Below are 27,163 nucleotides of genomic sequence, written 5' to 3'. Positions count from 1 at the left end.
GGAGCTGATCTGGTTGAAAACCAAATTTTGTTAGTTCCATCAGCTACTTGAACTAGCACCACGTGCATCTGCCCAGTTGGCTGCTGGTTCAAAGGGAGGAATGGGATGGTGAAACTGGGCAGGGAAAGCAGAGACATCAATGGCAGCTCAAGTTGAATTACAGCAGCAGGGGAGCTTCAGCCTGAGGCTAGTGTCAGGTTATATTGCCTTTGTGCTTCCAAATTCCTCCATTCAAAAGGACATACTAGTCTACAGAAAGCTTATTTTGTAAGCAGAAAATAAAATTTTGTTTTTATTCACAGACTCTGCGTAATTTGGGAACTTTGTTTTTCAAATTACTAATATTGTAGTAACCCTTCTCTGGGCAACTTGAATGTTATGGTCTTCTGTGTAGGTTGAAGACCTCGGGATGTATTTAAATCCAAGCTGTATATCTCTAAAGTGAAATGAGATTCCAATGGGACTTTTGTATTGGTTTAAAAACAAAGGGCTGGTCTTATGACGTAGCTTGAATTAAGAGCTTGATCCTCTTATTTCATCCCTTCCTACCACGTACTTGTCCTCACGCTTATATTCATCTGAGTTAAACTGACTTACTGAGTATCTTTGATTAGTGAGCTGAGTTGCTTTAACCTATGATCACACAAGCACCAGAGTCTGCTCAGAGGACAGACACTGTGCTTTTGGTACTGCAGAAATGTGATACACCTTCCTCTGAGAGACTGGAAGCTGTTAGTTTGGCTCAGCCTTATAATGAAACTATTGGGTTATATGGGGGTGGGGGTGGTGACTTTAAAGATATTAATGCTGATAGCAAAAGTTGTGTTATCTAAGTCATCTTATAGGACTTTTTCCTTGCTAAATCCTCTGCTTTTGTACTCAAAATGTAATGAACCTGCTGTGACTTTGTCCAGACTGCCAACCATTCCAGACCAATACGCTTTTTCACCCCTTGTATGGATTAAGAGGCAACTAATGTCAAATTTGCTAATGCTATTCATAACAGTAATTTATTTGTATTTCCTCTTTCAGTTGCTCTAAAGGTTGGAGATAAGGATTATCTGCTAACTTGTTCTGCTTTTGACTGCTGCAATTTGCTTATAAATCCCAAGGGATCTGTTGAATTAGTCTAGTCTTTATATATTCCTACAAATCCGTTTGATGTTAGTGATGTTATCTCATGAAGACTTCGCTAGAGAGAGATGTTTTTGGTCTGTTCTTAAGAATCATTAAGTGTTTTCCAGATATTTTTAAGTTTCCATGAACAGCCACCTCAGAACTCTGTGGCTTTAATAAAAAATTGCTATTAAAACTTTTGCAAAGGATGGCAGATTATTTTTAAGACTTAGACATGTTATCTGTCATTAAAAAAAATGTCTTGTGTGCTTCAGGTTGAAGCTGGGTCACAGAGAATCACACAGTTTTTTGAAAGTATTTTTGAGATATATGTCCAAAGATGCAAAGTTTAGTGCTTCTTCCCTGCCCCAGATAACAAATCTGGCAAAAGTGCCAGGTCAGGGCTCAGCTCTTTCAAAGACAGGCTAACAGATATGTCGGTGGTGCTCTACGGAGCCTTTGGGAAGGGGACCAGCTGCTTTGAAATCAAGACTGCAGATAAGTTGTGTTATTTGGTGGGGGAGAAAATAAAACCAAACAAGCTATAAATAACTTTTCCACGTTAGTCACTTTGTCAGAATCGTTTTCAGAATGAATCTGGAGAGATCAGCTCTTTTTCTTGGGACAGAAGGCGTCCAGCATTTGACGACACGTAAAGCAGCATCCTGAGCCTTCAAGCTGTAATTTTTTGTTGCTGTTAGTTGAGTGCTAGATTCTGGAAGTGGCCATTAGTGTAAGAAGGCAAAACTTGAAGCTTGCTGTTGTCTTACTTCCACTTTCATAGTTTGTGAGGTTCAGAGTCCAGACGGACACAGAAAAATGGATTTGGAGTAACATCCTTGAGTTCTTCCTAAGGCCTGTGTCAGTTCAGGCTCCTGGGTGTAGAAAATAAAGCACTGCTGCACTTGCTGGAGCTTCTGGCAATGACAAAATACATACAACTGTCTGGACTTGGGGACTTTCTCTGGGACTAATTGGTTAAGAAAATTCATTTATACAGCGTGTCTTGCATGTTGTGGAAGGCTAGCTTTGTGTGGTAAATGGACAGGTAAAATAATCCATGATACAAAGTGTTGACAAATGCACGTTGCCTTCAAAGAAACTACTTTCAATTTCAAGGCAAACGTTACCTGTGTTCTTAGGTTTTTAAGAAGTGATAAACTGAAGAGCTGTAGTTTAGAGACTATTTTTTGACAAAGTGGCCTAGCTACAGTGACAGAATTACAGGGAGAAGTTATTCTTGGGGGAAATCAAGTTGTCACTTTAGAAAATCTCTCAATAAATGTTAAAGCTAGAAAATATTGACTTTCTACTCTACTCATGGTACCAGCTTGGCATTCATTCAGCAATTGCTTCTAAAAGAACAAATGATTTGTACTGTCCTGTGTTATCTTGATTTTTTTGCTGGCGTACGGCGTTGCCTGTGAAGTGTGTGAGTCACTGTTAGCTGCCCCTGGAAACAGGTCGGGGCAGAAAGTTGCACTTTTTTTTTTTCTAGTTTATCCTGACAACTGGGCATGCGGTACATGTGACTGCTGGAGTTGGGGGGTTTGTCTCCTGATGATGCCACAAAGTTATTTCTGATAGGAATTGCAAGACCAGCTGCTGTGTATCAAAACCAGAAGAACATAAACTTTTTTAGAGTGTTCTCTTAATATTTCTGTTGTCATACTCCCTCTGCTTTTGCCTGTTCTCAGCTTTTATTTCTTGCAGTCACAGGCTTCCCCTTTTTTTTTGGTGTGTCTCTGCAGGAGTTGCTGTACATCATGCAGATGTAGGAAATTTTCTGGTACCATCCCTGCAGTCTTGTCAGGAGTGTCACCAGCTTTTTGGTTCTTATTTTCTTTCCCACTTTTAATAATCTGAACCAATATTCTTCTGCTCTCCTACTACAATCATTCTGCTCTGTTTGTTACCCTGTAGGTAGGACTTTTGGAGCTGGCACAGGTAGTCACAGGGGTGCAGCATTTTTATGCTCCTGGTGAAGTGCAACCCAATGCAGTTTGTCTGCACAATGGGTGAGGGGATCACTGGTATTTCTTGCAATTTTTGAACAAGCTGGTACAAGGGGTTCAAAGTACAGCTGTTTGCATGGTTTTAAGATTTTTTTCAGCCAGAAAGCACCCCATATTCTGTCACACTTGATGTTAAAATGTAGTCTAAAACATGCCAGTGGTGCAGTGCACAAGCCTCTGCTTTAGCTCGCTGTGGCAATACACAGTAGCATCCTCCTGCTTTGAAAGACTTAATATCCTTCAAACTCTCTATTCATAAACTAATTAAAATAGCAATATTTTGCTGAGGCCAGGTCTTTTTTAGCTGGTTTGCTTTTTTTAGATGCGTTGTGTCTGTATGAACACAGCCTTTTGATCTAAGGTGAATTGGGGCTGCTCTGTAGAAAGGGGGTCTCGGCTCTCCCTTTCCCCAGTGCAGGGTTTTGTACAGCCGTACAGTGGATGAGGGCACTGATTCAGCTCAACCCACATCAGACCGACAAACAGTTTGTCAGGCAGCTTTCCTGCTCACCCCTTGGCTGTGCTACACTGGTGACGAGTGCTGGCACAGCTGGAGGACGGGGACAGGACACGCTTACCCCTTCACCAGCAGCCTGTCTTTATTTTGGCTGTATACCCTGGTCACCAGGCGCCCTGGCAGCCCGTGCTGCTCTAAATCCAGGCGTCTGTCTCGGCCCCAGTCCTCAGTCCTGCCTGTCTGGGCCGAAATTTGTATTTCTGCTGCTGTGCAGCCAGCCTGGTCAGGGAGCTGCTGTGGCCCAGCACAAACTGGTTTTGTATCTGGGTTGTTCATCAGGCAGGGTAATGGGGGGAAACACAGCTCACTGATGTATTTTTATTTTTATTTTTTTTACGTGCTGCCTAGCTAAGGTTGAAATTCAGTTTCAATACTAATTGCTATGCAACAGGGCTACGGACTCAGCTCGTTACGTAGGTAGGATGACCGGTTTCATACAGGCTGCAAAACTCAGCAGTAATTTGCGACTCAGTTTAACAATAGCTTTTCTGGACCCATTTTGAAACAATGTGAAATGTTGTTTACATTATCCTGCTTACCAGAAATGGTCATAAATGTACTGAGGTTGTATGTATGGACACAGAGCTGTTTCAAACCTACTAAACACGCCAGGAAGCTGCCTTGTAGTGACTGAAGCTGCCTGTTCATCCTGCTGGGATTGAACTCCGTGTCCTAGAAGGAATAATGATCCTCACGTACCAGTCGCTCCCTTTCCACGGTCCGTTAGTGTTCACGGAGAAGGGGTGTATGCGGAGAGTGGCAGGGGGTCTAAGGGGTAGCCCTGAGCTTTACACTTGAACCAAATAAAGCTTGATTTTATTTATTACAACATAATCCATTACAAATTATCAACCAGAACAGAAAACCTGTTTGAAGCCCTGAGCTTGCAGGAGGCAATTGTGTTCTTTAGGAGCGAGTGACAAACAGCTGAAGTGTAAAAGCAAGATCTTTGTGATGCAGATTCATGAAAAAGATGTTGAACTCATTGAAAACCCTGGCTCAGACGGGGAGCGGGGGGAGAACACCTTTAACTGAAACGTTTTACTTTTCCGCAGGTATATTTGAATGTTTTGATTATATAATTTTTAATATCGCGTGTGTTATGTTGAAATATATTCTGTCAAGATCCTGTAATTATGAAATACCTCTTGCAGGGTAGGACTGACCTTCAGGCATTCCTTTCAAAGGTCACGAGCGCGGCAGTGGGTGTCACAAAAGTGCTGAGCCGCGCCGTATTGCAGAGTTTGGCTCTGCTCAGTGTTATGTCCCTTTGAGAAGTCTTTAATGAATAAGCTAAACCATGGAAGCACTTTAGGCTTGCATGTTCATTAAAAAAAGGAAAAAAAAAAAAAGCTGTAGAGTAAAGCAGTTGTTTGCTGGAGGTGTTAGTGCTGTTTCCAAGTGCCTGATCACTAGTATTGTGTATTTGAAATTTTTTTTTTCTTCCTTAATACTTGAGATTTTAAATAATTTGATTAATCTGGAAAAAGGTGCATACAAAATAAAAGATGTTGGGCCAGCTTTGTCTGAAAACATGGTTAAAAAGATTACTGTGGATTATTATTAAATTTAACCAAAATTTTAGCTTTATTATATGAAATGACAGAACTTATAGGAACATCTAAGCTGTTGCTTGAGGGGTGTGTTTGTGTGAACTGGAACGTTGAAGGGATATTATTAAAATTGCTCGAGAGTGTGCTTAGAATTGTTAAGGTGAAAAACTGACGTTTTTAAAATATTCCTTTAAAAGAAACTGTCTTGCAAATTACAGGACAGTATAAACAAAAAACTATAACCATGTTTGTTCTTGTTTTGCAGACCGTGAGGACCAATCAATTCTCTGCACGTAAGTGAACGCTTTTCATTTGGGCATTTTTGGAAATCTGTATTGTGAAAGGGGTCTTTGGTACAGCTGTGGAGGTCAAAACTTGGTCTTTAATCTTGACAGGTAGCGACTAGTGGTTAAAGATGTAGCATGAAGTGATATTTAATGTGGAGATGTATTCTTTTAATACTGTAATTCACCTTACTGAAAGTTTTATAGGCATGTGCCATTTAAGAAATGTAGTTTAAAAATGTCAGTGAAGAGATCTGAATCAGAAACCAAAAGCTTTAAGAAGTGTACATCTGTCTGAAATGCTGTGCTGTAACTACTTAATGTGCAGCGCCCGAGGGGTACCTGAATCAAAATCAAAAGTTGGTCTAGAAACCCTGCTGAGCAACAGCTTAGCTTTGGATCTGCTTCAAACGGGAGAACTCTGAACAAGTTGACACGAAGGTTTCCTTTTGCTTTCTCTCTGTGCACCTGAATTTGCCCCACCCAGGAGCAAACTTCTAGCTTCAGCTTAAATTTCCCTGGGATCTGGAAATGCAGTGGTGGGGCAGTCAGAAGAGTATAAATGTGCTTTCAGGCTTATGACACTACTGAGCTGATCTGTCTTTGGGCTGCTGTTAAAAGGGGTGATCCAGTTTCCTTTCCTCTCCCACACAGGGTGTGTTTCTGCAGCCTCTTGCGCTAGCACTGGGCCTTGGCAGCCAACATGATAAGCCAGTTTAGGGACTGAAGCTGGCAGAAAGCCACCCTTGCCATAAAATGATGCTTTTCAGCAGTTTAGTTCTCTGGGTCTGCACTCTGTGGGCTCAGAGGAGCACTAGCCTGAAGCAGGAGGTATGAACATGCAGGAGGGGAACTGTCCCTGTTGGGAGCAGCCTGGGCGTTAGGGTGCTTCGTGTGTGTTGTGAAACCACACCTTGGCTCCATTCTGAAACTGCTTGCGGTTAGCAGTCTTGGGTATAACTTAACATATTCCATTATCTGAGGGAGAGAGGGAAGATATGGTAGCTTGCATGCCTCTGACTTGGTTATGTGGTCAGTTGACCACCCTGTGTGCCAGTGCATACCAGCTGCGTTGAGGCCATAGCTTGTGAGGATGCCTGCTTCCTGAAATAGCTTGATGGTGAGATTAATTGCTGGAAAGAGACCTGGGTTCAGTTTCCTTCTTGACATGAAGGGATTCAAAACTTCATCTCCTGCTTCCTACAAAAGTGCCTTAACTATCAGACTCTATACAAGACTGAAGGTGGATCCTTTCGAGCCACACTTTTGAACTGTGGATACTATGAATACAAAATTCATGGGGCCTAAGGACACAGAAGCAAATACAGTTCTGTAGCTAAGATAAAAGTTGATCCAGTTAACACGGGCTTGTCTAGGTCTGCGGTCCCTGCTCTTAGTAGGACTTCTGTTTTTATGTGATGACTACTTCATGTGCAATGTGCAAAACAGCCCTTAAAGCAGGGATGGGATCCCAGAGCAAAAATAAATGCTTTGTTCTTGTGTGTTTGTGGATGCTTCGACAGTATGTGCTTGCCTGAGGTGAATTTTTTTGAAGCAGCTTCATGTTTTGTGCCTATGCATGAACCTTGCACTTCTTTACGTGGCCAGCTGAGACCACAAAGGTTGGGATGGCAGTGCTACAGGATTTAATGAACGTCTGATCTGTTCATTTGCACATTGGAAAGCCTTTAAGCTCTCTTGCCTTCATTTTTGTTATTACCTCACCTTTAAGGTTACTGTAAGCTTTTGATCCTTCTGCACTGAATAGGCAATGGAACCCTGTTTTATGTCCGGTACAGCACACTGCAACATGAAATATCTGGATCTGGTGATAGGTTCCATGTCTTGGCTAGGGAGTGGGTAAGCTGCTTGCTGTACATTGATTTGCAGAGAGGCTCAATTTGATGGTGAGGGGTGGGGAACGGACATGCTTCGTTACAGTCAGACCTCAGGAGAATGCACCCGTATCCAATATGGAAGGCTGGAGCTGCTGGGGAGTGCCCCAAGTGCAGTCCTGATATTAAGACCCTCAGCAATGGCCCTGAGGACGTCTCTTCTGTTGGAAATGCAAAATGTTCGGTGACAAATACACTACTCCATGTAAAATTTCAGGAGCTGGTGCTAAGCAGCAGTGAATAATACATCACCAAAGGATTTCAGCACTGTCTGGGCATTGTATCACAGAATTAAGTATAGAAACTATTAGTACCATGACACTGGACAAGTTTTGCTACCTTTAATTCAGTGTCTTCGTTGTACCAGTGTTAAAGGCTACACTTAACAGAAGTGTGGCAGAGTCTTAATAAAGCTGAGTTTCTGAACAACAGATTCCAGCTTTATTGGCTGTCTTGCTGCTTTAACTTGTGTTTCTTACTGAAGTACTTACACAGCAGCATAAACAAGGTTAAAAAGGTCAATGTCACTGAACATGGTTTACAAGGAAGTATGAATTTCTTCAGTAATGTGGACAGATCTGTGGCCTCAGAATTGTGAAGGGTAAGGCATTATATCTCCAAACTGGATGTACAGGACCCAAGAACGTCCAGTCTAGGTCTCACCTTTTGAGAATATGAAGACACATGTTGTGATAAATGCGGTGATCCAAAGTGTTTCTGTCATTTTGAACACTAAAGTTCCACCATAGCCCAGGAGATTTTGCTGATGCTCTGTAACCATCAGCACCATTTAAATGCTCACTATAAAAAAGGACAGTGGGGGCTACCAGACTGCTGTTGGGGTTAATAAACACTTTTCTCTTGCAATAGCTTTGTCTTAGGTCGCTTTCTAGCGCTATGTCCAACTCCGAGAGAAATGCCATCAAAACCATTTGTATTCCCCTGCATGTATCTTTTGAACAATAGACTATAAAGACAGCTGCCTGCTGCAGGACTGTCCCTGACGTGGTTTCCCCCATGGGCTTCATGGGAGAGCCGTATTCTTATGCCAGGTTTGCATTATAAACTCGGTACTTGACATCTGGTTGGCTGGGATGTTAAATCCCCTTCATGAATGGGACAAGGCCATGGCAAACTCTCTTGTGTAGCAGGCCAAGAGGAGGTCTCGTATGGTTTGAGCAAGGATGAGCTAGCCTCTAGGACTTCTATTGCATTCCTGATTCTGTGGTGAAAAGGTAAACTGTGTGTGTTTCCCTTCCATGCCACTGGTTTTACAGGTCTTAGGCTAAGGCGGGAGTAAATAAGGTGGAAGGAGTGTGTCTTAACCGTGCTGGAGGTGGTTTCATAAACTCCTTTGGCAGTTCATAAAAGGCTTGAGACATCTTCACATCCCAGACTTGTCTCAGGACCTGGATCACCAGATTGACCCTGATCTTTGGTAGAGCTGAAAGTCCTCGGAATACTTTTTCTTTTCTCCAGTAAGAGTCGTTCAAGCTAGCTAGTGAGAAAGAAAACATCCCTTGACTGGTGCACTTAGATGAGTGGACAGTTGTGGTGTGCCTGTCATTCTCCTGTCTCCCACTGCCTTGACTGTAATTGTCTTTTTGTGCGTCCTGGAGATAAGTCTCTCCCATTGCTTGATGAAGGTCTGTCTCGTTAGCATCTTCACCTGTCTCTCCCTACCTCTAGTTGATGAAGTTTCCTGAGTTTTTGTCTTCTATGGCCTTTAGAGTAGGGGCCCAGATCAGCTCTCAAGTAATGGTGTTTGAATGACACCTTACCAGGTATCCAGCCCCCTTCTTGACAGCCAGGAGTGCTGCTCTCAAGGACACTTAGGTGTGAGATTGCTGCTATTTCAAGCCTTTGGATTTGGTTTCTGTTCTTCCTCTTCAAAGACCATCTCTGCACTTTTTCCAGATGCTTCCTTTGTTTGGTTCTAAGTTAGTGAACGTCCAATCCATTCATACTTACCTTGGAAAACCTTTAAACTCTCGTCTTCAATTTTGTTATTACCTCTCCTGCAAGATGACCTTAAGCTTTTGATCCTTCTGGACTCAATAGACAACTGAATCCTGATTTATATCTGGTACACGTGTTTGTTTTTTTTATTCTAGGCATGAAAGTGTGCAACTTAACAAAACCACTTCAACCCCAGATTTATCTTCACCTGCCCAGAGCTTTAGGAAATACCACTCTGTTTCCCCTGGAAGGACTGCAGTTACCTTCATGCCCTCAGTATTCCAGTAAATAGCTAGCTGTGTCCAGACATGCCATGAAACTGCAAGGGTGTTATTTAGTGTATTTTCTAACATAGTTATACCACTTTTGTAGCTACATTAAAGAATGTCTTGTCTCAGATGCTGTGTAGATACTTGGAGATTTGGTCACGCTTTGCCTCAGTAGTAACAGTAGATCCAGGCTGGTTCAGCATTTGGTGGAGATTAGTTGTTTGCATGACAGGACAGTGTGCAGGCAGTGTACCTGGTGAGAGAAGGTGCACGCAGGTGGAACTTCTTGAGGAATACAGTTTGCTGAGAATTGTCTTAATTTTTTTCCTTCGAAGAGAATTGTGCTGGAGAATACCCTGTATTCCATTGAAATGCTGCAGATAAGGCATTTATCTAGATGCAGTGTGTGGAGTGGACTGGCCTGATGGATGGTTCTCCAAGCATGCCTCTCATCACACCTCGTTATTTTTGAAGGTAGTGGGACTACTCGGAGGCTTCCTGTCCTTCATAACCTGCTGATGTTCCATGAGGAGGTTGGGGTCTGATATGCCCTAAAGATGAGGAGTTTTGCATAAACTGGTGATGTTAAAGTTAGTAACGTTTTCTCAAAGTCAAATTTAATACCAGGAGGGGGGGAAAAAAAAAAACAAACACCAAACCGCTGCTGTGTTCTCTGGATGCTTGTCTCAGCAGAACATCTTGTCCTTCACCTAACATGGCAGCTGGTTCTTCAGGAGGGTGTTACTCAAGTTGCCAGCTGATGTGGCTGTCATTCAGCTCTCCAATCCAGACTTGATGACATAGATGACTTCCTGCTCTTACTGTAGAAATAAGAGCTGTCTCTGGACATAAAATGGTGTGCCTTCTTCCTCTCTGTTACCTTCTCTTCCCTTTCCTCTCTATCTTTTAAGGATCCAAATATAGACAATTGGATTGCTGTGGAGACCAGTGTACAGGGATTTATTCTGAGTTAAGGGCGTATAATCTTATGGATATTTATGCACTGACTTCTTTTCTTCTGGTCTCTTTTGTTTCATTGTGCTCCCTCCCATGTTTCCCCCAGCCACATCTGTTCTTGTAAATTGGTTAGTACTTGAGCTCCAGGGACAGAGTTTGTAGGAGAAACTTTTTGATTACAGTACTTATCATAGAGAGGCTTTTCTCAGGGTGAACCAAAAGTCATTTTCCCATGTCAGAAGGACTCCCATGTGCTCCATGGTATAACCCTGATTTCCTCAGGTAGTAGAGATGTGATAGTGATGTGATTTCTTCTGTACCGTTTGGCCTTTCACCAACTGGAAAAACCCAACTATGTGCGCAGGCACATACACCTGCAGTTCCTGAATCCATTGGGCAATTTATCAGACATTGATAAAAGCCAGATTATTGCCTGGTTAATGATGAGATGGGAGGAGCTGAATGAACAATAATGGTAATTAATGTCTTTTTAGCTTTGATGTTGGATGGTTTAATCTGGGGGTGCTAACCACTGACAAGTTGTCGGTAAGGTTGCTGGAGCTCTCTGTTGCTTTGTATTTTAGTTCAACAAGCTTGCAAATAAAAAGCAAACAAGCAACCCCCAAAACCAGCACTTCTCTGGGAAGCTAGACTTGACTAACTTCTGTCTAATCGCTCCCCTTGGTTGGAGTGTGAATGATAATTTGTTCAGGATCCTCTGTCTGTAAATTCTTAGTTTGCTGAAAAGAGAGGAAAATATATGTAGTTCCAGCAACCCCATGTTGCTTCTAGCTTATAAGTACATAATCAGCCTCTCTCCCCAGTTCAAGAGGGACAGAGATCTACTGGAGAGAGTCCATGGAGGGCTATGAGGATGATGAAGGGACTGGAACACCTGCCTGATGGGGAAAGGTTGAGAGACCTGGGGCTTTTTAGTCTGGAGAAGAGAAGACTGAGAGGGGATCTGATTAATGTGTATAAATAGATGAGGGCTGGGTGTCAAGAGGAAAGGGGCAACCTCTTGTCACTTGTGCCCTGCGACAGGACAAGGGGCAATGGATGCAAGCTAGAGCACAGGAAGTTCAACCTCAACATGAGGAAGAACTTCTTTACTGTGAGGGTTACAGAGCACTGGAACAGGCTCCCCAGAGAGGTTGTGGAGTCTCCTTCCCTGGAGACTTTCAAGACCCGTCTGGATGCGTTCCTGTGTGACCTGCCCTAGACTGGTCCTGCTCTGGCAGGGGGGTTGGACTCGATGATCTCCAGAGGTCCCTTCCAACCCCTAATGTTCTATGATTCTATTAACCCATCATCCATAAGAAATTAATTACAGAAGCGTGGTGCTAACTTTGCAATGTGCACGTACCTCACTGTACATTTCTTTGATTCTGTAAGGTGTGACGTTGTCATGAACAGCTTTGCAGGCTTTTTTTTCCTTTGAGAAGCTGCAGTTACTGCCATTTTGCTAAGTTTTGTTGTTGTTCTTTGATTATTGCTGTCTGTTAATGACAAATGGGCATTGCAGGCTGTTGGAGGCCGATGACCAAGATGAAGAAATTTCTATTGTGGTATACTGGGAATCTGAGAAATTCAGACCTTTCCTGACTTTGTTATCTTTAGCTGCAAGGCAACTTTGGGGAAGTCAAGTATGAAAATGTGCTGTGCTGCAGTTTTTGAAGCTAGTACGTTCTAAACTGGGGCATCTTACCGCAAGCGTACGGTATTCTCAAAACTGAGACTGGGCTTGATAAACAGTCATTTAGCAGATGCTTGCAGCCCTACAAGGATATCTAATCTGAATTGGCTTCAGTAGGAGTGGTGGGGTGTGGAGGGAATAGAGGCTGCTTATTAAAGGACAACAGCAGCAAATACCAAGCATTTTTGTATGCAGCCTCTGGCTAGAGTCCAGCTTGTAACATTCCCTAGACAACTGGTGCTGAGATGATGTGAAGCATCTAGAGAGAAATGAAGGAGCTATAAAGCAGCCTTGTAAATAGTAAAGCCAATTAGTGACTCTTCTGCGCTAGTCCAAGCTATCAGTTGTACTTCTTCGTTTCAGAAAATTAGCTAAGTGATTAAGGCATCCTTTTAATTACAGGTCTTGACTGTAAATATCTGTTAATTTGTAACCGGCAGAAGATCTGCTCAGTTGTGTCTGAGAATAAGTGTCTCTTCTGTTCTTTGCAACTGCTGTTGTGAGAAGGACAAAAGACCGTTGTTGGGGCTCTTACTTACACAGTTACTTTCTCCTACAAACAATTTAAGGGCATACTTTCATGTTTTGGTGCCTTAGGAAGTGGCTGCTTTGTATGAAACAAGGAGCTGCTGGTCACGGGAGCTGTGAGCGGCAGGTCAGGATTCCTGTGTCTTGTGAAATCGGGCACTGAGGAGAACTTGTCCGGGTGCCAAGGTGGTGGTGCCACTTCTCCTTTGCAGAAGGACCTTCTGCTTCCAGATGAACTTCTCATCCCAGGGCTTGTTGCTGATCAGGAACAATAACAATAGGCTGAAACTCCTAGCGCAGGGGAAAGGGTTGAGTGGTCCAGGCTCCTAGTGTGGGAAAGTACTGGCTTGTTTGGTTAGATTTTCAGTAATTTACATCAGAGATGATCTGTAATGGGGTAGATAATACTAACTGCATCTGCCCATCCCAATATATTCCAGATGCTTATCTTCACAAACATTGTCAGTTTGCAGTAGGGACTTTGTGCACAGGTAGCAAGATGAAGAAAGGTCTGTCTTTGAATTTCAAAACTCTCTTTGTACACGATTGTGTCCCTCTGTCTTAGGTGCCTCACGGCACTTCGCTTTGTACGCCCTGCGTAGCCCCTGATCTGCTAGTGAAAATAATGGCTAGCTGGGTGATGGTAGAAGGATGCCAGTCCTTGCAGTGGGACTTCAGTAAGCAACTTGTAAACTAATTTGCCTTCCCTAAAATCCAGAAACTCACTTGCCAATTCAGGAAGAGGGGGTGTTGCCTTGTCCTGCCATACTGAGTGCTGTAAACGATCACGAGAAGATGTGTGGATGCTTCAAACCTGCTTGATAATAAGAAAAGCAACTATTTCACTACCCTTTTCCTTTAGAACAGTGTTTCCCCTTAGAATAGCTCTTTCCCAGACAGGCATTTGACCTGTTTGTAGAATGATAACTCTCATTGCACGTGGGCTGTACGGGAAGAGCACGCTGCTCTCCTGGAAGCAGAAGACTGGCTTCCATTCCTGGTTGTTGCCTGTTTGCTCTGTGACCTGCGAGTCGTCTCCTGCTATGTTTGCTTTGCCTCTTTTCTAAATGGCAATCTGTTCAGCAGAGAAAATGCCTCTTCGGTGCAAGATTTGGGCTCAGGTTGCTCAGGGAAAAAAAAATTGCAGCTGGTTGAGAAGTCGGTCACTAATTTTTGCTGACCAAATTGTAGCGGAGATAAATCTGCCTGAAGAGTACCTTCCTGTCTTGAGAATGGCACTACAGCTTTACATGCAATAAAAGTTAAACCATGTAAAAACTTTAAAGTGCTCATGCTAGCTAAGCTTTCCTATTTTAAATGTGCTTGAAGCTGCTTCACAGCAGAAGCTTTGCCGCTCTGGGGAAAAGCGCTTTAGGTACTGCGTAAATTTACCAGTGACTGTCAGAGTCTCTTTGACCTGTCTCTGTAACACCGTTTGTAAGGGAGAGGTCCTTCAGTTAATTGATGAAATAACCTTATAGCTCCGACTTGAGGCTGTCACTAAAGGTGGTTTGCTTATTTGGATGCGCTGTTTGTCATAGCCCATGGCTTGATACAGCATTTCAATTCAGTTTCATAAGGTTTTGTTTCTGCTAATAGTGGAATTGAGACTGAAATAAAGGAGGTGAAATTATGACCCTACTGAAGTCATTAGCAAAGCTGCCATTGACTGAAGTAAGGCTAGGAGCTCAGCCAAGGGCTTTAGTTGTTTAATTTATGGTAACATATTAATGAAGTTGTATTAAAAAAAGGTTTTGAAAAAGTTAATCTTTAGCTTCGTGGTACCATCTCCATTCCATAAATATTGTACATAGTGTTACTAAAAGTTTACCTTTTTTGGGCAGGTTGATAGAGGTAGAGGATTTTAATTTATTTTTATAATTCATGTGTTTGCACTCCTGGGAAGGAACTAAAGGATGCAGATGTCATTATTTCTATAAATGAAAGGGACTTTATCCTAAATCTTCTAATTCTTTTATAGTATATGGCAGCAGAGCTATCTAACACTGTATCCTGCAGGAAATATTTGGCATACTTATAAGCTCCAGGGAGAGGAGAACTCGGATGATAACATCCATTAGTGTTGCTTTTGAATGAGAACTTGTATAAAGGCTTTCTCTAAAACACCCCCTATTAGATTTAAGGGCTTTTTAGCAGAAGGAATGTATTGCAAGCTTTTGACCTTCCTGTGCCGACTGGAGCTTTACTGGTGGGGACGCCAGAAAAGCCTGTGGATGAGTAGACTTCTAAAACTGTGTGCTGCCCTTTTAGAAAGTCGACATTTGGACTGTATTTATTGTACTATTTTCTTTTTTCAATGGATGTGTCAGAGTAGATTTTCTTCCTTTCATATGTAATAAACTTGGTTTCTGTAGTTTGACAGAAAAGATTATTTATCTCGTTTTAAAGGCACAGCTAATAATGTGTTCCCAAGCTCTGATGACAGTAAGAACAAATGGTGTTGTTTTAAAATTTAAATATATATTTTGCTGTGCTTATTTTCTTCTGTTATCTGCTGGAATAGTTTTAGCATTAAGCATATTTTAATATACATTTAAAACCAGGCAAGACTGCTTTTATTATTGCTTATAGTCATGAATTATGTTAATGTAAACTGCAGTAAAAAGGAAACTAGAAATAAAGACTAATTGGGAAGCAAGAATTGGCATCTAAGGTCTTTTTTGCTGCTTATCAGTCTTCACATTTGTCTTGTGTGTGGTCACTCGGGGCCAGCTAGAAATAGGATTTTTCATTAAGAGTCAAAGTGTGCTGTTCCACTTGTAGCAGTCCCAAAGTACACCCAGTTTCTCTGTTGCATATTGATGGTATCTTGGCAAAGAGGAAACCAAGTTATCCATTAGCTACTTCTCCGAGCAATCTTCTTTGTAACCAGCTCTTCAGGTACTACCTTCCGAGCTTTCTCATGCAGTGAGCAAAGCTAGTGCAGTCAACGAGCTCCAAGGGAACTGCCCTCTCTATCTCCAGAAAGTTTTGAGTAATTGAGTACCGTGATTTCTAATCTTTCATATTCTGTATTATTTTCCAATGATGTTTGTGTTATTGTGAGGAAAAATGGAACAGAAATGCTTTTAGACAGTATGAGGTAGCTGCTTCTGAGCAGCAGATGTCACCAATAAAACCAGGTGCCTTGGTTAACCCTCCAGTGTTGCAGGCTACAGTTTGGTAACTGAGGCTGTGATAAATCCCAGCTTATCTGCAGAATCCTTTTGTTCAGTGTCTTCAGGTAAACATTTTCTGCCACAAAACCTAGGGGCTGATACTGTTCTGTCAGGTCAAACAGATGAGCTGTTTCACCCAAACCTCTTGTAGGCTACTCTTCCGTGCTGAGTTTGCTAAGCTGCTGCGAATGAGCTTTTTCAGTCCCCATCACTTCTTGCTCATGGGTGGAGAAATGCTCATACTCCCATCTCTTGGCAAGAGGTCACCTCTGCTAGTGCAGTTGTCCTGTGGGGTATCCATGCTTTAAGAGGATTGGAAGGTAAGAAGAAATGAGATTGTTTTAGAGCCTGTTCTCTTTGAAAATCTGCATTAATATCCTTTCTGTATATGCAACGTTAAAGTTTCAGGTGCTGTATTGTCTCATTTTTACAGATGATAAGTGTAGTGTGATGGTAGGGGTGCTTCTGAGCTGCCTACCTGATCAAGTGCAGGTGTGAAGGTACTGAATACCTCAGTAAATGCAGACTAGCTACAAAACCGGGGTGTGCAGCATGGTGGAGGAAGGTGTTTGTGAAGACTGTGGAAGAATATGCTTAAATTCCACTGCCCCCAATTAACATTTCCATTATCAGTATCTTAGCTGAGAAATATGCAAGCACACAGAATGTGTACTTGTGATTCGCACAAAGTATTTGGCTTCCAGACTTTAATTTCTGAACAACTGTTGAATGACAGGAGTACTTTCACTCTTTCCATGCAAACCCCTGTAATAAAATCCTTTTTAGCTTCACACACTCCAGAGTTGCTCGTGGCAGTCGTGTCTCACTTGAAATAGGATCTTTCTCCAGTGGTTTACTGCCCTTGAATCATGGCTGTTAGAACTGGTAATCCCTTTGAGGTGTGGATTTATCTGAAGACCAGACCTACATTTTAAAAAAATAAAAATAAAAAAAAAAGCTGTAGTATCGTCCTTTGTGATTGCTGTGATGTGAACTTGCTCACGTTCCCTGCCTAGAATATCCCATCTGTAAACCTCGCAGTAAATTCTGTCTAAACATGTTCTGCTTTAAATCTGCCTCTGTCTTAAAAATGAAATGTGCATGTGCCATCTTTATTGATCTGTGTACTGTACCACTCTGCACTAATAAATTCATTTCTTAATGAATTCATGTAGCCCTGTGGCCATAAATATATTTTCAAACCAGCTAAGAGTCTGCGATTAGCAGTGCAAAGAATCTGTTTGTTTAAAATGTGTTTTACTGCCCTTAGAAACTGGCTCTAAAGATATTGAATGTTTCCATCAACTTGGTAATTCTCATAACCAGCTCCTGGAATATAAAATATATTAAAATGGAGCTAAATATAAAATGTGTATGTGTGTGTGTGTGTGTGTATATATATATATATACATTTACAAAAAAATATTAAAAAATAATTTATATGTATCTGCACTCTGAAAAATTCTCTCTCTGGCTTTGTGATCAAGGCAGAGGACAGGTCTGTTTCTTTTTACTTAAGGTAACAAAGGAAACCAGGAATATAGTCAAAAGCTTTTAATCAAACTAATGTTACACCTTGTATCAACATCTTAATGCTCAGGAGATCTTTAGGATGAAAAAAGTATTTTAAACAAATACCTTGTAGTTCCCTGCAACATCAGTGCTTTTGGGTTTAGGTGGTTAGTGAAGGTCTGTTTGCGTAGTAAAAGCCATAAATGGAGTGAAATGAGGTTGCTATGAACAAAGGATTGATAAGTTGTTGAAAATGAATTTTGAGGAAAATGTCTGAAATGTTTTGCAGAGGTGAATCTGGTGCCGGGAAGACTGAGAACACTAAGAAGGTTATTCAATACCTTGCTCATGTTGCTTCCTCCCATAAAGGAAGAAAGGACCATAATATTCCTGTAAGTTGGGACATTTTCTCATTTGTTTATTGCTCTTTTTGAAAACTACCATCTTTGCATTAAAAAAACCCCCACAACTTCTTTTATTAAAGATAAACTATAATGTAATCCACGTAATTTTGTCTCAACCATTATTTTCTCTTTAGTGGTGGCTGAAATGAGCAGTTACATCAAAATTTCCAGTTAATGTTAGCTGTTTAACTTCTCTTGTGAAATTAAAGGCTTTATGCAAACATTGTCACTAGAAACGGTATCAAAGCTTTCTGATGCAGTAAACACCAGTTTTTAAAAAAATTTAATTAACTTGGGCAATTCTTAGTGAATTTAGTTCCCACTAGATGCAATTTTCAGTAGTATATTTGTGAACGAGCTTTCTGTTCTTTCAAAAATGAACTTGTAGATGGGAAAAATCATCAAGCTTAAACTGCTGTAGACTTGCTATATCTAGACATGAGCAGCTAATAAGAAGCTCAGATTTTCTTACATTAGAAATACGAGTAGACACTTTTGTGTCAGAGAATCCTGGGGTTTTTGGTAACTTGTCCCTAACTCTGATTTATGTAGAACTTTCTTCAGATTTAGTGCCAACCTTCAAAATTTGCACTGAATTTTTAGCAATTCTTTGCTTTAAGAAATATGAATGGGTTTGGATATCTGTTGCTATGAGCACTTGGATCTCTTTGCAGTGAAATATTGATTCAGCTTTGCTAGAAGCAAGTGCCTTGTTGTAATCAATACTGGTGGGCACCTGCTTCTCTCCAGTAGTACCGCAGGGGTGGCTGGTGGTTGGAAGTTTTCAAACTGTATCGTCTGACTTAGCAGCAACAAGTTCTGTGATTTCTAGTGCATGGCACTTACCGTTAAGTCATTCTCGAATGTGTCAAGACTTGAACTCCTGGAAAAACAGGATCACAGAATCAATGAGGTTGGAAGGCCCTCTGGGATCATCGAGTCCAACCATTGCCCTGACACCACCACGTCAACTAGACCATGGCACTAAGTGCCATGTCCAGTCTTTTCTTAAACACCTCCAGAGATGGTGACTCCACCACCTCCCTGGGCAGCCCCTTCCAATGTCTAATAACCCTTTCTGAGAAGAAGTTCTTCCTAATGTCCAACCTGAACCTCCCATGGCGAAGCTTGAGGCTGTGTCCTCTTGTCCTATCACTAGTTGCCTGGGAGAAGATGACTTTTGGCCAATCTGTGAAGGAAAAAAGGCAAGGATTTGAAGTGGGAGAGAAGGAAAGATTGCTCTGCAGGGAGACTTGGAGAAAACTCGTTAAGTGTATGGGGAAACTCAAACCGTTGCTCTAACCAAGAGCAAATAACGTGACCCTGTACATTGATAGTTATTCAAACTGTTGCTGGTTTATCACACAGAAAAGATCAAAATGAGTCTTTCTAAGTATTTATCGTGCAGTCTGAGTGTGCTGCGGGCTGTGTCCACGTCAGTTACGGGCCTTAGAAGGAAGTGACAGCAGTATTAGGTGTATGTTCATGGCATTGTCTTGTGTGTTGGGAGAATACGTGGCTCTGGGGAATGCCATTTAGAACACCATCCATCAGAACTGGTTTTCTGTATAGGTTTTGATTTATGAATATTCTTGGCTTTACCATTGTGCAGCCTTGAACAAAACCATTTTTTTTTTTTCCAGTTTCTACAGGAGCAAAATTTCCTACAGCTTTTTGGGGGAGAAGGGAGTTATGCAGAGAAGGGAATTGTGCAGGGTTTGTGCCAACTACTTCTAAACATACTATTGACAACTTGGAGTAGCTCAGGGTGAAAGAGACTTCTGGAAACCTCTTGTCCAGCCTCCTTTCAAAATGTGCCTTCCTTCAAAGTTAGATTGCATTGCCCAAGATCTTGTAAAGCTGAGTTTTGAGAATCTTGAGGGATGAAGATTATGCAACCTCTCTGCAAACCTGTTCCAGTGCTTGACCCCTTGAAGCCCTATTTTTGATTGTTTAAAAAGTCCTCTGTTTGTCTGGCCTTTCTCATGCTGTGTTTCCATGAGCACTTCGTGCCAGTACCTCTGCTAAAGAAGTCCCCCTTTTTGAGCTTTGTCATTGTGACAATCACTGTGGCCCCTCAGTGGGCTTGGAGACTGATGCAGGCTCAGACTAGTGTTCTTAAAGTCCATCTGGCTTTAAGCGAAACAAGTTTCCTCTGTTGCTTGTTGTGTGGCTGCATGACTGGTATGAAGTGAAGGCACAGAAAAAGGATAAAGCTGAGGTGGAAAATGTCAGTGAAGGGAAGGATGAGTTGCCCTTTTTAATGCAGTGTTGGCTAATTCCATTTAAATTGCTGATTGAACTGCAATTTCATTCTCTACTTCCCAGTGTGATCAAATTGGGATGGTGGTTTTCATCTCAGAAGAGTTTTGAAGATGGTTGTTTAATCAGCTGCTTTATGAACCACCGATGACTCTCATGATGAAGACTGGAAAAGTTTTTATTCTTTGTAAAACATAGTTCAGGCCCCGTAAAAAGGATAGGGTAATGTCCTGAATAAAAGTTTGATACTTTGATCATGCACTTAATTCAGTGCAGTACCATCGTAAGCGCTGAATTCAGTGTATGTTGATGAAAAATACAGAATATTAGTGTAACCAAAACAGTGTTGAAAATACAAATGAGTCTCCCTTGTTCTGTAACAATTCATTTTTATTTATATATTGGAAACAAAGAATGTCTAACCTACACACCTAACACTCAAAAGTTTTGGGTTTATAAGTGCAGCCCTAATTTGTTCCTGTTTACATATTCATTAGAAGTCTGTAGAGGGCTGGTGGTGATCCATAGTACCCATCTGCACAGGCTTTGCGTTATCCTGTGTACAGAGAAGACACTAAACAGGCTTGTTAAATAGATTGCTAGTCAGGGATTTATTTTTATCCATCCTGTTACAAATAATTATCAGTGGCATGCGTATTACTGAGGCTCTTCTGAATGCTGCATGGCTTTCTTTTATGAAGCAATTTGTACGCTGATGAATGAATAATTATCTTCCCAACACTGTTCTGAAGTCTAGAGTTAACTGTGTCTGTTTTGCCTGACAGAGCGCTGTAAGAACATTACAAACAAATGTAGCCCCCAGTTTGACACCTCAGGCCATGGCCAGAGCAGCCCTGATGTTCTGCCGTGCCCCAGATGCTCACCCAGTACATTCTCCCACAGCACTGATTGTGAAATGCTCGGCTTATGCGAGGAGCATCACGTAGGAGCTCTACCCGTCCCTTGGGCATCCTCATCACGTTTGAGCTGAGGAATTCAGCTTCTTGTCCATGGGACTTTTCTTTCCCAACAGCCCTTTTTCCTAATAGCTAGTGACTGTGCGCCTGCCGATGAGTCCTGCACAGCCCTTGGCATGTCATCCTTAGACAGGGGTCCTGTGGGAAACAGAGTCAATAACTCATGGTAACCACAGAGGGTGGAATTACAGTGCTGAAGAGCCTTAATCCCAGCATTTCCTAATTTTGGAGTGTTTGAATCTGTAGCCACGCTCTCTCATTTCCTATTTAATCCCAAGGAATGTTAAAGGTATTGTCTTGGGCACTGCGCTAGGAAGTGTGGGTAGGTGGTGGTGGTGAAAATGTAGGAGAGAAACTTTAGTAATTGTGAGACTTGGCAGAGCTAGGTAGAGACTAAGGTTGTCCCTTAAATTAGGAGTAGAGATTGGGCTTTCTAAAACCAAGTAATGGAAGGGACAGAGAAGTACTTGGCAGTGAGCTGTAAACATAGGCTCATCTGAAGACTGAAGGTGGGATGAAAACGAGCCTGAATCCTTGTCAAGAGGCTCAAAAGATGAGCCTCTTCCACCTTTGCTCTCAGTTATTCTTCTGTCAGCTCAGGAGGTGTGGAGAAAAGGATATTTAGAATAAAAGGAGAGGAAGAGAACAAGGATGAAGTGGTGAGCGTGGGGAGGAGGCTGGTGTGTCTAGAGAGGGGTTTGGAGAGATTAAGCAAGGAGGGCAGGAAGGAGAAGGAGACTTCTAAACTGCTTAGCTTTGTGCCTCATCACTCGATATGCACTGAGATGGGAAAGAGAAAAGAATGCAATCGTGTTGTTAACTATATTAAAGCAGCTCTAACACATGCTTTAAGTAGTGAGTCTTAATTCTGACTCTTGGGTTCTGCTTTAGTTTACAAACTTTGTGTTTTCGGGGGGGAGGGAAGTCAGTGCAAAATATAGAAATTTAAAAAACCATTGCATACCTGGCTTTCCAAAAGAAGGAAAAGCGCCAGTTGTCAGTTACTGCCCAGGGCTTGCCATGAACTTGCATGTTCTACAGGCTGCATGAGGTTGGGGGAGACTCTCAGCTGTATTTTAGGCTATAGACATACCTGGACCCTATTCATGGTCAAATACATGACATTAGCAGATGTTTTCAATCACGGTAGTATGTGAAGTAGTTAAGTTCTGTAAAGAACTGCATCCATCCACCACTGCTGCTTCCACTTCCAGTCATCCTGGCACTGTGTACGTCTGGTTCAGATGAAAGGAATTAGACTTTTGTTCACTTCCCCTCCCCCCAAAGCCTTCCCACCCCAAACCCCCTCTGTTGGCACTAAAAGCCACCTTTCACAGTGGTCCCATTTTAGGCTTCAGAAATAGAATCATTTGGGTTGGAAAAGACCTTTAAGATCATCAAGTCCAACTGTAACATAATTACTGGTCCTGGTAGTTTCAGGTTAATGATTCCTTTCAGTGACTTCATTTGCCTTTGTAACTGAAATACTAAATTGTTTAATCTGTTTTATTAATTTCAAAAGAAACGTAATTGGTTTTGAAGTACAGGATCTTGTGCAGGCTTGCTCAGACTGAAGCTCCTCTTAGTGAGGATTTCCCAGATGAGCTTTAAATGCCCTAATTTAAACACAGAAGTTAATGTGTGTCTGATTATGCTCAGTTCTGCTTCTAAGTGAGAGCAGAAGTGGATACCCCGAGAGAGCAATTCATCTTGTCTGAAGATAAGCAAAGGAAATGCCTCCTAGGCTCCTAGGTGTACCTGTCCTTCTCCAGCGATTACAGAAGGAGTTAGATGTTTCAGTATGAAACTACCACCTTTTGCTAGGTGCCTGAGTTGTTTTGTAAAATTCAGTTTTGTAAAATTCACATCGCTTAGCTGAATGAGCCCAGCCTTTGCCAGATGCTTCACAGACCCCGGTCAAAATCTGTTGCTCTGCACTAAAGCAGTGCTGGTTGTTTAAAATAATAGACATAAATGGAGGAAGTGTGTAGCTGGCTTGGTATGAAAATTTCTTGGTATGTGTGTTTCACTACAATATTTTCCCCCTAGGGTCTCTGATATGAAGTTCAAGATTATTAAACTTGCAGACTGAGCCAAGGAAGTAATAATGGAGTCGAAACATGTCTGCATTTCTGCAGAAGCTGTGCAAATTTGAATTCTGAGGGGTTTTTATTCTACTGTATTACATTCATGTTCCGTTTACCCTTGTTCCCGGCAAAATTTGAAGGTCTTCCAGTGTCTTAAGATTTTGCTTCTCCTAATGTGGATGGTCATTCTTGAAAGAAAGAAACAAAATTTTTGTCTCAATTATAGGTTTGTATTTCTTAAATACTTGAAGTACAGTGCAAAAACAAAACCCCAGACTCCTTAAGTATCGCTTTCCTCTTCGTTCTTTCATAACCCTTTTGATTTTTGAAGGATAACCCTCATCTTATCCATACAAAACCACCTTGCAGTGACTAAGGCTGTAGAGAGAGTTACTTGGTGTTGTGAGTTTGTTGTTTGTTGTTTGGCAAAACGATGGAAAGCAGCGCACAGGTAACTAAACTATTGCCCTTTTTCCTTGCTGCTCAAGCCCCCTCTGTCATCCCGTGTTTTATTTGGAATTAGTCCTTTGCATAAACACAGGTTTTAGTATTTTGCGCATGCAATGACAAGTGAATAACGCCTTTTCTGAGAGTAATCTAAACAGTTCCTATGAAGTGAGTATGTAGTTAAACTAAACCTACTGACATTAATAGCTGGGGATGTAACTTGCAGCTGGAATGCTCGCTTGCTAACATATGCGTTTGTTTGTTTGCAACGAACAGCCCGAATCACCTAAACCCGTGAAACATCAGGCAAGTGTTTTTCTTTATGCTTTTAAAGTTATGTAGGTGAAATGATGTATATTCTATTTTTTGTCGATTTGTATTTATAACTTGTGGGAATTCTTGTCGAGGTATGTGGCTAACAGTAAACTTTGTAAGCATTTAACTGGCTTTGAGAGAGAGGACTAGTGAACAGTTCTCAAGTTCCCCAGCATGGCAAAGCACTTCTCACCACTTTAGAGAGGAGTTACTCTGTCCTGAAGCAAAAGGTTCACCCTCTCTCTAGCTGCCCTTCTCCCATGTGCTGTGGGTATGTGGTTAATGTGCTGCTCAGAGAGAGCAGAACACTTTTTTACTATTGAACAAAGTACCAAATAAGAGACTAATAGAAGCTACAAAATTCTTTTGATTAACCTACTTTTTTGAATATTTTTATAGCTTCTCAGGTAACCTGATAAAGACTTTGATTTCAAGGGTAAAAGGCTTGGCATAACCAACTGTCTTCTGAAATCCCGTTTCCCCTGACTTCCTAGGATAAGTGGTGTGAGCGATGTGGTATCTGTTCAGCGTTGCTGCCTGAATTAATGTTAGAGCTTCAGCCGCTCCTATTCCTCAGGTTGGCTGGAGCCACCGTGCAGATAACGCTGCCTGTTTCCTGCGCCCCTAGTCCCTCTCTTCCCCTGGGCAGCGGCAGTTGGTCTGTTCTAGACCCCCTCCCTGTACGTGAGCAGGGATTGTGGTACTCCCAGCGCTACGGAGCGGGCGTGTGAAGGAGCATAAAGAGGAGGGTTAGGTGGAAGTTGAGGGTGAGACTGTGGAAAGAGATAAACAATTGCTGCCACGTGTTATGCAAGATAAGTGCTCCACTCTAACCTGAGCTGGTAAGTGATGCCTTTTTGTCATGGGCATGAGCTTTTAAATAAAGAAAAAGCTTTGCAACAGCTCTGTATGGTGTAACCAAGGCTTGGTAACTGAAGAAGCTGCCATGAGTTTAGCTGGTTGAATTCTTCCCCTTACATTTTCCTGAAAGCTGACTGTAGTGCAGCTTAAACTGTGGTGGAAAGGAAAATAATAAAAGAAACTTCAAGTTAGGTCTGGTGTATTGGAAGGAAAAAGAAATCACACGGACAGCTGTGATGCCTTTGCTAGTGTGTGGTAACTCGTTAAACCTCTGTAACCCAATCGTGCATCTGAGCCCACGGTCTCATTTTCAGAAGTTACAGACATTCTTAATATTTAACCTCATCCTCCCTCCTTGCAAACCTCAGTCAGTTCTAAGGGTTTTCACTAAAATATTTCTCTGTTCCAAAAATAGACGGAGCAGTGTTTAGTTTAACCCTCCTTTTGCTTAGAGTTAGTATGTCAGGGTTGAAATAAACCGTTTGTTGGCAAATTTTAAATATATCGGTGGAAACGTACTAATCCAGAAGTGTTGGTATTGCGTAAACCATAATCATTAACATTTCTGTTTCAATGTCATTTTGAACTACAGAGTGGATCCCTGTTGTATGTGAGTAGCATGTAGTTTTCCCTGCCTCACCCAGGCTTCACAGCGAACCGAATCACTGGGGTGCTGGTTTTTCTGAAACTGAGACAATAACCCGTCCTTATCTTAATGTTGCCCTGCATGAAATACTGCATGACTTCACTTTTTTCCACAATACTGCTTTTTCCAAGTGCTGTTTAGATGCCTCTGCAGGAGATATGCCTGTAGGCCAAATTGACACTCTTTCCAAAACACTGAACACTTCTAAAAAAGAGACTTGTTTTTTTTTTGGCTGTGAAGCAGTCTAAAAATGAAAACTACTAAATCAGAAGCTGTTTAACATGGTGTGAAAGGTTTGCTGTTTCTCAGTAATGGCTACTACAACTCTTCTCGCGAGTGCAAACCACAGAGCCTGGCTAGGCTGCGATCGCTCCGTTCGTTCTCACGGTTTTCACCCACATCTGAGGACCCAACTGAATGTTGTGTTGTGTTTTTTTTTTTTCTTCAAATCCTCAGACATGATTGTAAAAATGTCCTACTAAGAACTTTTTGCATTCAGTTGGAGAATTGGAGTAAAATTATTTTACGATGCATTGCAGAAGTTCCTCTGTGCAAAACCAAATTAAGGTTATGGTACAGAATCACAGAATCATTCGGGTTGGAAAAGACCTCTGGGATCATCGAGTCCAACCATTGCCCTGACACCACCATGGCAACTAGACCAGGGCACTAAGTGCCATGTCCAGGCTTTTCTTAAACCCCTCCAGAGATGGTGACTCCACCACCTCCCTGGGCAGCCCCTTCTAATGGCTAATGACCCTTTCTGAAAAGAAATTCTTCCTAATGTCCAACCTGAACCTCCCCTGGTGAAGCTTGAGGCTGTGTCCTCTTGTCCTATCGCTGGTTGCCTGGGAGAAGAGGCCAACTCCCACTTCACTACAACCTCCCTTCAGGTAGTTGTAGACTGCCATAAGGTCACCTCTGTTCCAGAGCACACTCACTACAGTCAGTTGTTACCGACTTATTAAGTACACGGAAGCACTTTAAAGCATGGACGAAGCGTGCCTGCAGTGAGATGCTTTCAAGTAGCACAGCACTGTTCTGTGGAGAAGTCACATTTTGAAGTGTGCTTTCTTTTCCAGAATAGCTGGAATTTGCAATGTAAGCTGTGACACGCTTGCTGCGTTTAATATACGTAATGTGGTTTATTTCAAGCTGTGTACAGCCTGGTAAGCAAGCTTCTCATTTTTGTCCTTGGTGTCTTAGGAGGAGCTGACAGCGTGGTTGGGAGAGGGGAACGGGAGGAATGGTGTGAGCAAATGCTTCCCCACTACCCGATGTGTTTACATCGGAAACTTTAATATAAATCGCAGACGTGCGTATAGTGGTTATAACAGGGATCTAGTTTTTCTCCAATTGTGGATTTTTTTTGTCGATTTAAAAGTGCTCCTGAGAACTGTAATGTTGGCAGAGCTAACGTATAGGCGCTGTGGCCTGTGTAGTGTGCTCCAGGCTACGACTCTCACATTTATTTCTTCTTTAGTTACTTCAGAATTCAGAGAATATGTAGTCCCAAAGGGAATATATTTGGAAGTAAACAAGTTTGGAGCAGATAACTTGAGGTCACATTAAAGAACGAGCAGCCATTAGTTTCCAGGAAGATTTGAAACATATTTCAATATACAAATAAAAGCCTATTTTAGGTGTTAACTAGTGAATCGTAAAAATTCCTGTGTAAGAATTG

The 27,163-nt window shown here is 41.9% G+C and overlaps 1 protein-coding gene across 2 annotated transcripts in view; it reads left to right on the top strand.

The window, feature by feature from the left end:
- MYH10 (myosin heavy chain 10) overlaps window positions 1-27,163 on the top strand; it is a 107,157-nt gene that overhangs the window by 33,258 nt on the left and 46,736 nt on the right. For both annotated transcript variants that reach the window (XM_068413506.1, XM_068413507.1), the window contains 2 exons: window positions 5,467-5,494; window positions 17,770-17,872. In XM_068413506.1, coding sequence (XP_068269607.1) covers window positions 5,467-5,494; window positions 17,770-17,872 — 131 coding nt within the window. The remainder of the gene's footprint in view (window positions 1-5,466; window positions 5,495-17,769; window positions 17,873-27,163) is intronic.

The sequence above is a fragment of the Nyctibius grandis genome, chromosome 15 (genome assembly GCF_013368605.1).
Source record: "Nyctibius grandis isolate bNycGra1 chromosome 15, bNycGra1.pri, whole genome shotgun sequence".
NCBI classification, from domain to species: domain Eukaryota; kingdom Metazoa; phylum Chordata; class Aves; order Nyctibiiformes; family Nyctibiidae; genus Nyctibius; species Nyctibius grandis.
This window is presented reverse-complemented; position numbering and strand designations above follow the sequence as displayed.